General features: G+C 34.8%; 2 protein-coding genes across 5 annotated transcripts in view; one reads left to right on the plus strand and one right to left on the minus strand.

Annotated features, from left to right (window-relative positions):
- Positions 1-13,171, plus strand: part of LOC116428714 (zwei Ig domain protein zig-8) — a 755,717-nt gene that overhangs the window by 403,779 nt on the left and 338,767 nt on the right. The window lies entirely within an intron of this gene.
- LOC116428713 (uncharacterized) lies at positions 5,341-13,032 on the minus strand. Of its 2 annotated transcripts, XM_031980717.2 has the most exons (3): positions 12,867-13,032; positions 9,641-10,140; positions 5,341-7,636 (listed from the first exon to the last, which is right to left on the minus strand). In XM_031980717.2, exons 2-3 carry the CDS (start codon positions 10,048-10,050, stop codon positions 6,835-6,837), a joined length of 1,212 nt encoding a protein of 403 aa, XP_031836577.1. In that variant the 5' UTR covers positions 10,051-10,140; positions 12,867-13,032; the 3' UTR covers positions 5,341-6,834. The 2 variants fall into 2 exon arrangements, with proteins under 2 accessions (XP_031836577.1, XP_031836576.1); XM_031980716.2 differs by lacking the exon at positions 12,867-13,032 and having other exon boundaries at positions 9,641-10,411.

Here is a 13,171-nt window from a genome sequence, read left to right on the forward strand (position 1 = left end):
TCCCACTTTTACATTAATCTTTTCGTTTAGATCAATATTGCTTATTTTTGCAATTCGAAGCATTCTAAGAGTACCCTCAACATCTGCTAAACAATTAACCATTGGTCATTTTTGAAATCAGGGATATATACCGATTCTTTTCGCTGTTTCTTAGAACAGTACTATCAAAAATACTTAATGTCTCAAAAATGTACAAACTTTCATCTAATTCAACTTCCAAATAACTCTTCAAAGCAATTGCATTTCTCAAATTTCTTTCGATGCATTCAGATTTATATCTTTTTAATACCACCTTAGTTGTTTAATAAAAATATTTAATAAAAAAAACTAAATCTCTCATTCTTGTCTTGTGATTGTTGGCAGTGTATGTACTTAAGTGTTCCTATATTTTCAATACTATTTCAAATCTATTAGGTTCATACATCATGAAGAGGGTATTATCAAGCATTATAAATAAATAATTAAAAACACTATTTCGAACATCAGAATTACATAAAAAACCAGGCTATAACCAACGAGTCTTCCTTACAAGTAATAATATACCTTTAACCTTTTGTACTCCAGAAGTATTTCACTCCAAATACTCAACATTTCTTGGCGAGGTACACACCACATTTTCTTAAATTAATTTGACGAAAAATTGCACAAGATGAAAATTTCAGTTGCAGTAATTTTAATCTTACCTTCTTAAATGATGGAAATTGGACTAATTTTACTGACTTAATTTAATTAACGAAGTTAAAGGTACATTTCCTTTAAAATCGATAAATCTAGTCTGATTTATGTCATGTTTGAACTCATTTTAATGGGAAGAATCTCAACATTTCGTCGGTACTACGATTGAGAAGGTAAAGTTAAAATTAGTGCAATTGAAATTTTCTTTATTGCATGTTTATATTTGACGCATGTAGCGTCGTTTTGAAGTTCCATGCTTCGTCCCATTTCTGCTCATTGTATTCATTTTCTGCCCTATCTACTGAGATCACGTTAGACTGATCTCGAGACAGTGAGTAGTGGGGGAAGAATAGGGATGATATAGTAGAATTTAACCGAGCAGATTTTGTATAATTTAAGCGAGCATCACTGTAAATCTTATTTTCGATCCAGCGATGATAGGCGGTCTCGAAATCTCGTTACCAAATATTTAATTTCGTCGAGAACCAGACATCCCGAGGGAGAAACTGTTAACTTTTTACTGGAACTGCTTTATCCCGACGACAAGAAGGTTCGCTACGTATGTTCGAAGCTATTAGAAAAGTCCGCGAGGATAAAATCCCCAGTTCGAGACAGCAACTGCGAAGTCCGATTAAAGTGTTCTCGCACGTTTCGGATTTCGTGCTCGATTTAGCCGATTTGAGCTCGCGTCGAACTACTTCTTGCTGTCCTGTCCTGTCCCTCTGCCTATCTTCCTCCACGGCGCACCGTTTCACATCGACGATCGTTAAACCTATCTCAAACATTCGAAAAGTTCGACCGCGGTTGATATGTACAGTGTGTAGGTGCATTATTCGAACTTGCCAAGCGAATCAGCGACAAATGCACGCCGAAGTTTCTGGACTCGAGTGTGCTCGTTCTCACGAGAAATTGCAGCTTTTCTTAAATCTGAGCTGCATAGGGTGCAGTTGCATCGCGTGAATCCCACTTTACAAGACTGAAATATTTTTTAGCACTATTTTTGCCATTTTACACGGACTGAAGCCTTGTTCTATGCTATTTTTCCCTTTTCATAAGATCTATGACATTTTTTAACACTATATTTACCGCTTTACAAGAGTTGAAGCAATTTTGAACGCTATTTTCATGGAAGCAAATGACACTTTTGAAAATCTTAACAATAATATTTTACAGTTTCTGATTTTCTTTTATGATTATCAAATAATTTTTTTTAATTATTAATTCTATAGTTACTTGTATACAAATGCAGAAGTGTCATTTGGTACCTCTTGATAAAAATAGTTTTAATATTTCACTGGCAGGTGCTATTTTCCGCTTTTGAATGTGTATAGGACAAACTGACTGTTATAAGTGTAATGTTATAAGTTCGGATGAACTTAATTGAAAAATGATTAAGCACGTACAGGTTTATTTCTCGTATTTAAAAATATAAGTTGATCATTTAGTTTATTAGTTGAAAATATAAAATGGTGATGTATATATAGAATAACAACAGAATCATTTAAAGTCTGTTTTCATTGATGGATATTTTATTGAAAGATGTACACATTTGCAATGATCTTTTAGTCTTAGTCGTCTATTAAATATTCCACTATTAATCAATATCTTTATTAATACAGATTTAGAAATTGGCTAATTTTAAAAACCGAAGGATTGGTAAATTTAGAAAACGGCAATTTATAAATAATGGTCGATAGAGCAAAAGATTTTCTAGGCAATAGTTTCTATCACAATTTCATGATATTCTATGAATATTATTTCAATATCTCCGTTTATAAGTACCCGGGAGACTCGACACAGTATCCGTCCGCTCTGGACTCGAGGGCATTATTGGGACGAATTAATTAACTTCATTATTTCTAGCTGTGTTAATCGTGTAATTTAAAACAAAAATCAAATTGAACGGTGCTCGGAGCGATGTTCGGTTGTACGTTTGATGAGTTGGTTTTCATGGTTTCGTAGAGCAACGCGCCAATTACGAAAACGATTCGTAATTTCGAAACTGATGGAACAGTTCCCAAATGTGTCCAACCCGTAGCAGCTTGTTTCTGCTGTGTGTTCACGTCACTTTTCGTTTAATTGCATTACACCTGGATACAGAAATAGTGAACTAAATTCGATAAATGGTAATTGTAACTGATAGATTCAAACGGCATAAATCAATAGTAATTCAACTATCAGGATAAATGATTAACGTATTATCTATGCCAGGTCAATCGTATTAATTCCTTATTTACAGAATAATTAATTTCATGATCACTGAATAAAACCACACCTTATTCAAATAGTTACAACCTTCTTCTCAGTGCAAACTATACTCATCGTATTTACAGCATGCCTAAATAGACATTTCATATTTCTTGTTATCATGCATTTTGTTATTCACCATCATATTTAGCATAATTATTTTTGAAAAAATTCAAAATCTGCATTCTAATCGACATTTCTCGAAAATAACACGGAAAAGGAAATAGGATAATTTATAGATTCGTATTCAGCACTGTAATATCAATAGGAAGCGTTTATCTATTGTTACACATTCAAAGGAAACTTATCATTTGTTGTCTTATCAGATGGAATAATCCTTTTCCCGGAAGCTGATAAGAGTTATTAGATTGTGTGTATGAAAAACGGGTACACAAGAAATCATGGAAGTATGTGCCCGAACAATTAAACTTACCATCATTCACAGCGCAATTATTTGATAGTTCCATATTTTAAGTCAAAGATTCCAATGTTTACATTTTATAGGCCCACTGATCGAATAGAATTTTTCATAAATACACAAGAACAATGCATGTTCATTAATACAGAGAATTAATATGCATTGCGTACTGATTGTGCTTATATGCTGTGCGAGATTTCAATCCAACAAATATCATTTTATTAGAGATAATCAGAATCGTTTACCGCTTTGTTACGCTCTATAATTCGATATTTCACAGGATAATGTCATTGCGTAATTAACAAATTTGAAACCGTGTATTAATTAGTTAATTAATATTTTTTAACTGATAGATATACGCACAATAATCATTTAAACTTAATCCAAGCTCGCGTTATTTGAAAACGTGATAAACAATTAATATCGGAATTGTGTCATGCGGAATCGTTAGTATTAGTTGCGTATGACCTACTGAGTAATTAGTTTAATATTTGCCTATAATTGTACCAGTATTCAAGACATTTGTATAACAAATTGTCGGTATTACTCTAACGTTTTCCTGTTATTGTTCTGCAATGTTTACGTCAATATTTTCCCCTTCGCGAATGAATAAATGCATTCAGAGACGTTTAAAGCAATTTTCATATCATTTCTACACACAAATTTGTCTTTAAAACAGTTTTAAACAAAAAAGCGATGAAGTTCGATTCATATACGAAAATACACATTTGAATTTAAAATAGTAATGGAATTGCCAACTGCACGCGTATCATTGCACTTAAAAATATATGTCCTTAAATGCACAATAACATAATATTAATAATGTAAAAATATTATTTCTGTCTAGTTACTCTCAGATGAGGGTTACAACTTATAATTCGACTATCCTTCACAATAGATCAATGTCCAAAGTACGAACTGGGAAAATGCGAAAGTACGAACTTAAAATTAAGAAACTAAAAGTATTTGTCAAAAACTCCATATGATTTCACGGCATTTGTATCTCTGCAACGGTAAATAATCGATCGCGGAGATCTTCGTACAATCAAATATTCGATAAAAATGTTTCCAGGTCGTTTCACGGTTAACCATAACGTCGAGTAAAACCCCGGTTGCATTAACCACAATTCCACTCCGCTCTGCGTTCGTTTTCGCGAGTATCCGTTGCAATTCTACCAGCATTGCGCGCACGGAACTCGTTTCGAGGGCACGAAATATTTATAAGCAAATCGACCTCTTTTTTAATAATTTTTTTCTTCGCTTTTCGTTTCAGCGAAACGCGATCGCGGGGCGAGTGTGCGGCCACCGCGCCACGCGCTGCGACGAGCAAAATTTAACGGGTTTAAAATTCAGGTTAGAGCGTAAGTGAATTTCCCGGGAGACGTTGCTGCCAGTCTGGGAAAATATATGGAAATGACAAAGTTTTTCTGCGCGGCCGGAGTACCTCTATTTGAAAGGCAGATCCGTACTTGCATAGGCGAAAGAATAATTTCGCACATCGTCTCGGCAGCCCGTGCCGGCGAGCTTTATTTCATGGTATATACAGGGTGTCTTGTAATCGATGGCACCGGACAGGGAATGGTAACCCGGTATGAAAGAATAGGAAAAGGATGTCGTTGGATAAAGTGATAAATATTAGGTCTACCGGAAAGTCCCGTCCGATAGTGACATCTCGAGTTTCCAAAGATGAGTTATTCTGCAGGAATGGAATCCGCGAATTACCATCACGCTGGGAAGAGGTAATTAGTAACCATGGGCATTATATTGTTCAGTAAGTATTAATAAATGTACTGAAAATGTATTGTTTTCTTTTAAAAATGGATAGAACTTTCCTGTAAAACTGATATGTACAATAATTCATAAAAGTAACTTCCCACCTACTTACTGTATATTTTTGCATATTTAAGAATAATATTAAGACTAGAAATTAATTTAGCGATACCTATGTATACAAACTGATATATAAATGAATTGAGGTCTTAATAAATTCACTCTCGCAATTTCTGTAAGAAAATACAAGACACTGTATTTTTAAGTTTAATGGTAAACACAGTTTAATACTTCAATTTGATATACATTGATTTTTATGAACATTATTCGGTAAAGGGTTACGTTGATTTTGATTGGAATATTTATATGAATGTGTAAATTAATTGTTAATTTTTTAAGCTCTAGTTTCCAAGATCCAGATGTATGAATATCAATTTTTCTATTAATAATAAGACAAATTGCACAACAAATATCCGTAAACGTACTGTTAAGCCAATATATGTTTAAATGAACTGAGAATTATACATCATTAGATTATGACTACTTGGTTAATACTTCGTCACTCGTTGCCCACTCATTGACACGTACAGACTTAATTCGGGACGTTTAAGTGATTCAAGGTCTCTACATGAACTAGATGTGTTATTTCAGTTACACAATCCTACGTATTTTATAAAAATTATCATTAAAAAATATCTCTTAGACCACAACATGTGATCCAACTTATAGCTTACTTATTAAATTCATTCTATAATACATGTATGTTAAAAAATGAACGAAAAGAACTAACCATTTATAGTGGAAAGAAATAATTTAATTCCACACCTTCTAAGAGAAAACTACCTTTAAAAATTTGTATATACCTAGTCACGTAAACAAACGGAATATTTAATACGTTTATGTAAATGTAAAATTCTTAGAATTAGTTTTGATAAAATTATCTCACAACTTTCATAGGATGTTTCTCATATAATTACTTTATGAGAATGAAAAAAGGTATTTTCTAAAATCAATGACGACAAGTATTCATTTTATTCGCGTAGTTTAAGGGAATATTTTTGTTACTCACGTGAAAAGTTATGAACATGCTTTAAAAAATGTTAATTTCAATAATATGACACTAACCTATATACCTAAACCGTTTCTAAACACCTTATAGTGAATATTTTCTTAATTAATTTTGTAGCTATATAATTTCAACAAGTCTCATCTCACAAATCGTGAGCATAAGTCTATACTCCAAGTTTACCCTAATTATTAAGTACTAATTATTAAATTAACCCTAAAATACAATAACCTTATTAACAACGTTGATCCGTCCAGGAAAAGACAAAAGTCAAAACAAAAAATCAGTATATTCGAAAAAGATATATGTACAGCCTGAAATCCAGAAGCACCAATAATGAAAATCAGAATCGGTTGTTTTTTTATTGTCCAAACCATCTATTTATCAGAAACAACTTATCCCCGAATAAGTTCGGATAAATAAAGTTCTACTCTAAAGTCTCCCAACAAGAGTTAATACACTAATGTTATTGTACAAATAATCTTCGCCTTGACTTGATGGCTATTATCCTTTCTATCAATCTTTGCACTGTTCAATTGCTCAGTTAATACAACATTCTTTAGCAATAAAAAAGAGCAAGGAAACAACAAAGTGAAAGTTCAAGATATTTCTGTATGCAATGTCTGGTGGGTCTGCATGGATCTACATACTGCAAGGGTTAAAGAGCACAATCTAAGCACCCATATTCTTGCAGGATAAGCAACATCTTCGCCAGTATATCAGAGATTTCGTCGCCGCCCAGATCGCGCAATATAATCGCCGCCTCGATTGAATCCATGTTTGACATGTCCTCTATAGTTTGCTCGGCTCTTCCCATTACCGTGGCCAAGAAAAATGCCGCAATCGCGAAACCAAACATGCCTTTCTCCTTGTAATCATTACAGATAGCCTCGTACGAGAACCGTTCGAGATTCTTAATACCGTTCTCCGTCAAACACTGTATAAGCGAGTCATTGTACGCTTTGAGACCACTGTCGATCAAGTCCTTCCCGATTTCTTCGGCACAATGCAGGCAGAGAAAGGTGGACAGATCGATTATAGGCGATCCGTAGCGTATTAACGCAAAATCGATTAACATAGCTCGTATTTCACCCCCCTCTTTCTTGAAGAAGATGTTGTTCATTGTGAAATCACCGTGGCAGAGCGTGACGAGCGGCTCCTCAGCCTTGATGCATCTCAATACCACGTTTTCGTACGTGTTGCTCAAATATACGTCCATTTTGTCACAGAAATCCTTGTTGTGGCCGTGCTTACGAAGATACTCGATGCTCCTGTTCGTTACCATGTTCGTAATAATCCCGAAACCGTTCTCCGGATCGTTGTCGTATCTCGTTTCCTGTATGTTCTCCACGAAGTCGAAGAACTCCGTTGGACTGCGCTCCTTCATCACGTAGCCTTTCGCGTGGAACCTCGCCATCTCTTGGAACGCGGCTACCGTGTATTCCATGGGGACGTTATATCTGGAGATCGGTGTAAATTGATGCACGTGTTGGTTAATATTTTTACGATATCTCGATTTTTGTAGTGAGTTTAATGACCTATCAATAATATTGTTCGGGGTTATTTTAACGTTTTAAACATTGAAAATCTAAAATATGACATTGCAGTGATAAATATTGAAAATATAAAGTTATTATTAACCACTTGCGCTGGAAATGAATTGAGAAATTTGGCAAAGTCTCCTGCGATGAACTTTTTTTTTACCTATTTTACGCTGATATGTAGAATTGTTTTGTTTGTTAATCATTCTGTATAGAGTGATACATAACAAAGGTTATTAATGTATGAAAGACATCATTGAGCATTTTCGGATAGAAACGTTTCGACGTGCGTGGCACGTATTTCCAGCGCAAGTGGTTAAAATAAAAAAATTATTTTTTATAGATTATATATCCATAGATATATATTATAATAACAAAAGATGGATGCGATAAAGAATTATTGAATTATTGCATTTTTTTAAAATGGTATCTGAAAAATTGTCTACCGTTTACTTTCACTGCTGTTTTAAACAATGTTTGGCATCTATCAAATTGAGTTTGTTAAGGATTATAAATCTCATCCACGAATATTAGAGCACTTCTTCAGGAATTATTAGAGTTCAATAAATAGTACTTCTAATTTCAAGTTTTCATTTCTTTCAAATGCAGTACAAGACATTATAGTTGAACGGAAGTGCACTTCCTATCACAGTGAACAATTGTAAACATGTTATGTCACAAACTATAGTGAGACACGGATAAAATCAGCGAAATGAAATCTAGAAAAATTAAATAATATGATGCATGCACATTTTTAAAACCGACCAAATTTAGATCACTTTGTATATAATGAAATTATTTAATATTTAACATTGTGATACATATATGACAGAGAGAGAGAGAGAGTGAGTGAGAGAGTGAGGGTTGGGGGGAGAGAGGTCTGTTGCCTTGAGCATTAATTACCACTGACCACCTTTGTTGTTCAACGCACGTATGTTTTACGTTGTGACAAGAAATAGGCTGTCTTTGCAAATTTTCATATGTTAAAACTGATTCTGAAACATATTTTCGAAAAGTTTAATTCTGAAAAAATCTAACTTTCAACTTCAAAATTTATTTAAGTATTATAAAAACAACTTCAATCAAAGTTATATATCGAATGTATTTTTTAAACGTTCACACATATTTAAGCAATTTTCGAAATAAATATATATCAAGCACTAACATTAGTGATAATTTTTAATTCATTACGAAACTTACTGGTCTGAGGCAAATTCTGACAACACGTGATAGAGCAAACCCTATCCATACAGAAACTATTAAAAAATACTGCAACATAAATTTTGTTCGAGAAAATAAAGTATTCCCGCAAAATACGAGGCATCACCAATGATTCTCAACACCAGCCTGTGCTCCATATTTTCCTCAAGGGAGCAATCTTATGTCGAGAGGAACATCAAGTGCTCGTTGACGTTGAAGATCACTGGTGATCCTCGTATTTTGCAAAAGTATTTTATTTTCGCAATGAAAAAAAGAAAAATTACATTGTAATCTTCTGTCTCAGTTCAAATCGTTAGTATTAAAAATAGACCAAAAATATCTGAACATACCAGTTCAAAAACTGCTTAAATACGTGAAATATTCACAATATTGTAAAAATATTTTAAACAATTGCTTAAATACGTGGAATATTCACAATATTGTAAAAATATTTAAAACAACTTATAAAATTATTTTCTGCAAGGAAAGCTTATATAATTTTCAAGTTCATTGCTCATTCAATTAACGTATAAATAATTGTTAAAGTTGAAAGTCTGACTAATTTCCTGTCAAAATTAAATGTCTTATAAACAAAGGCTAACAGAGCAAGATTCTCAAGTCCAGTGATACAGTCATCTCTGGTTGAATTACAAAATGCATAAAAAATATGAATTTGCTAGACAGCGTTTCATCATCAGGGCCATTTGCCGTCTGTCTATCTACCTCCACGAGCTCAATGTGAATCCCCTCTCCTCGATGTTCTCCAGTGCGATCACAGACTTGACCGGCGGGTTTTCATCTGTGTAATAGCAGCCAGGTAGATCCTCGTGGCCGCGGGCGTATTGATTGTAAAACAATATCTCGTTGTGAAACTGAGCGTCGGACCTCAGCATCTCCCGAACGCCGGGGAACGGCGAAGGCCTCTTCACCACGACCTTGACGGTCCTCTTCTCCCCTTTCTCGTTGACGTGCTTCGGTGTGATGTTTAAAAAGAACATACTCGCTAGGAAGAACGACTCGTTCGGCGACGACAGGTCGTAGTAGGCATCTTCGTACTCCTTGCCTAGACTTCCGGTCACTTTAGCGATTAACAGATCCAAATCGCTTTGCTCGGATGTCGCGGGTTCATTCATCGCGGTGTTGCCCACAGCTGGGCGCAGCGTCAAGGCCTAAGATGACACTTTCTCCCGGTAGCATCGACCACTGCCAGCGAACAGTACCGACTGGAAACAGTTGAATGTATTGTGTTGCCGCACGATAACGTTGAATAAGATGAGACAAGCTGTAGAGTGGGGGATGTTAAGTCAATGTATGGAGAATTGCTAGCACCGGCCGACAGAAGACTCACGCGTGCACGGCAACGGCACGATTCACACTGAGCGAAACATTTCAGGAGATCTCTGGTGTAACCTGTGCCTGTGCCTCGATGACCGTCAATTATTTCTGAATCCTACTACTCGTCATCATCGTACGGTATTATGCAATTGCGTTTGTTCAGCGCGTTCTGATTATAACTTCTACAATTTGTTTGCTCGCGGTAATACCGACTTGGAATTCGCGTACGACCATGGTAATAAAATTCAGAGATATGCGTGTGACTGATAGTCGCGTGAACACATTTGCGGATTGATGGAAAATAGCATCTGTTATTTCCTCTGCTGGGATGATTAGGTGCTCATTTCTATTCTGCTGTGTCACGCTCCAGATAGCTGCAGCCGACACGCTTCTCCTGCGACGTGCATGTGAATTAATTGAATGATAGGCAATTGCTCGCTGCGCAGGCATTATCGTTCTATTGGCGGCTGAGATGTTACTCAACAGCAGAGGACTAGCGGAAAATATAACGTGTGATTTGCAAGGTTGAAGAGAGATTGTGAATAAGTATTGGTAGAGCTGTTTAATGAACTTCCTTTCCCTTTTGTTTTACAGTATAATTTATCATGTGCTAGTACAGGTGGATACTTTTTCTAGAATTTATATATTTGCATGCTCAGAGATCGAGTGAAACTTTTACAATTTTCAGTTAATTATGAGGTAACGGTAATTTTACGACTTAAATTTTCTGTCCCGAAAAAATAGTCATAAAAAGTATATTAATGTGCTCACGTTGTGAATGGGTGTTGCCGTGAACTGAAATTATTTTATACATATTTGTGTGAGTTAGAAACGTTCATTTTCTTGATAGTAGAAATAAGTTCTAATTGTACAGATATATTTAATTTGCTTTGAAAGAATTAAGGTACTGATCAACAGACTTTCTGGAAATGTCTTGAAGTAAATGCATCTGAAACTAATCTTGAACCATACTCTTATTATATAAACATTCCGTTACATAAAAATCATAGCATGTTTCTCTTTTACATTTATTTGACTTTCGGATCCTTAACCCTTTGAGTACTATTGTCGCTTAAAGGTGCTCAGAAAACTTGCTCTTATGGTACTGTAGACGCTTAAAGGCGCTTCAAAATATTGCTCTTGTGATATTGTAGGCACTTATAGGCGCTTAAAAATATTGCTGTATTAGATTATTATATATATTGTGAAAAAACATTAATGTTAATGTTAAATGTATTTTAATTATTTGAATATATTTTTTTAAAAATGCACATGTAACGAAAAGTTTCGCCATTCTTGGTGTACGTCGCGACTAAATTCCTACCATATCCTCTATTTCACCCTTAAATATCTGTGAAAAGAATATATAATCCTTCATAACTTTTCTTAATCAAATATAGAACAATGAAATTAATCTTAATTAAACCGTAGCTTAAAATGTAATTAAATCGTAATTCTCGCAGCAGAGTTAAATCATGAATGCACTAAATTAATTTCAAATAGATAAGGCATGGTTCAGGGCTTAAACATCGATAAACAGCTTTTATTTGCCCAATTTACAGTGCCAGTCGACCCTCTACATGACACATCTCAAAATTTCCCTGTATCATCATAGGTTTCATCAGCGTGTCCTACCAAACGATTTATATTATTCCTATACACATTGTTCTATCTTATCTTTATTTACGCACTCGCGAATACTCGTGTATGTATAGACTGTTTGGAAATTGTCGCTCACAAATGAAAGGGCGTGTACAACTCACTAAATCGAGTAAAAAAACTCCAGTAAACATGGGTTAAAATCTCAACAATGTTCTAGATAAAAATAGATTATCTTTGAAAAAATGTATGGCGACCGAATTAAGAACACCGTATTATCTCGAAAAATATCAGTGATACGAGCAGATATGCCAGACAAAAATTACAGGGCATGAAATACTACATATCACGATTGTTGTATAATAAAGTACAACATGTTTGACCGTGAGGTGATCTTGAACCGTTCTGCAAAGGTTACGTCACAATTCTTATCACATTATTCACCGACAAATTTACACAGAAACTATCCTATGTTGTCGGTAATTATTCCGTAATTAACACGTTGAACGCCGCACGATTTCATAAAGGGAAATACACAAAATGGAAAAAAATATAATATTAAATTATTTAATCGAATTGCATTATTACTGTTCCACATTCATCTAGCTGTATGTCACCATATTAGATAACATTATTTATAATATAGAAATGTTTTCATGTAACCATCGTTTAATTGAGTGAACTATAGTAATTCGATTTGGTCGGAGGTCTGGACATTCAGACGTTGTGTAAGCCGTTATCAATATAGCAGCATTTATCAGTAATTATTCTCCCGAAAATTATAAACGAAAAATCGTGATAAAGAACAGTGAATATCTACCTGCCGATGCAGGGAGAATAGGAAGGTAACTTAGCAGTAGGCTGTGCCTCCTCGTGTTATGTTTTGTAAATTACTCTAAAAGTCGCGTATACGAATTTAAAAATGTTTCAACCAAATTGCTCGAGCCCCTGCTTGACCGCGTCGAGTTACTGACTTAATAATCTCGACGACAATATTGACATATAATTTACTTACTTGAAGTTTGTTTCCTTTTTATGATGCAGTCCGATTGCAACTACGATCGGTTAGATATTGAGTTCAGCGTCCTACCTGGACTTTCCACGTGAAAGAGTACTTTCACTGAAGTATCGAGGTCGTCAGTGTTTCTTATTCCACAAACTCGTATAAACACTCAACAGGCTGTCGTCACGCTCTATCGCTTGTATACTTTTAATTCGATTCGCATTCTGTCTTCGAACTTATCTTACAAATATATTGTTTATATCTCTCTATAGATCTAACCAAGTATAGTAAGTGTAAACTACCATGCTGTGACGCAT

This window comes from Nomia melanderi, chromosome 10 (genome assembly GCF_051020985.1).
Source record: "Nomia melanderi isolate GNS246 chromosome 10, iyNomMela1, whole genome shotgun sequence".
NCBI lineage: Eukaryota > Metazoa > Arthropoda > Insecta > Hymenoptera > Halictidae > Nomia > Nomia melanderi.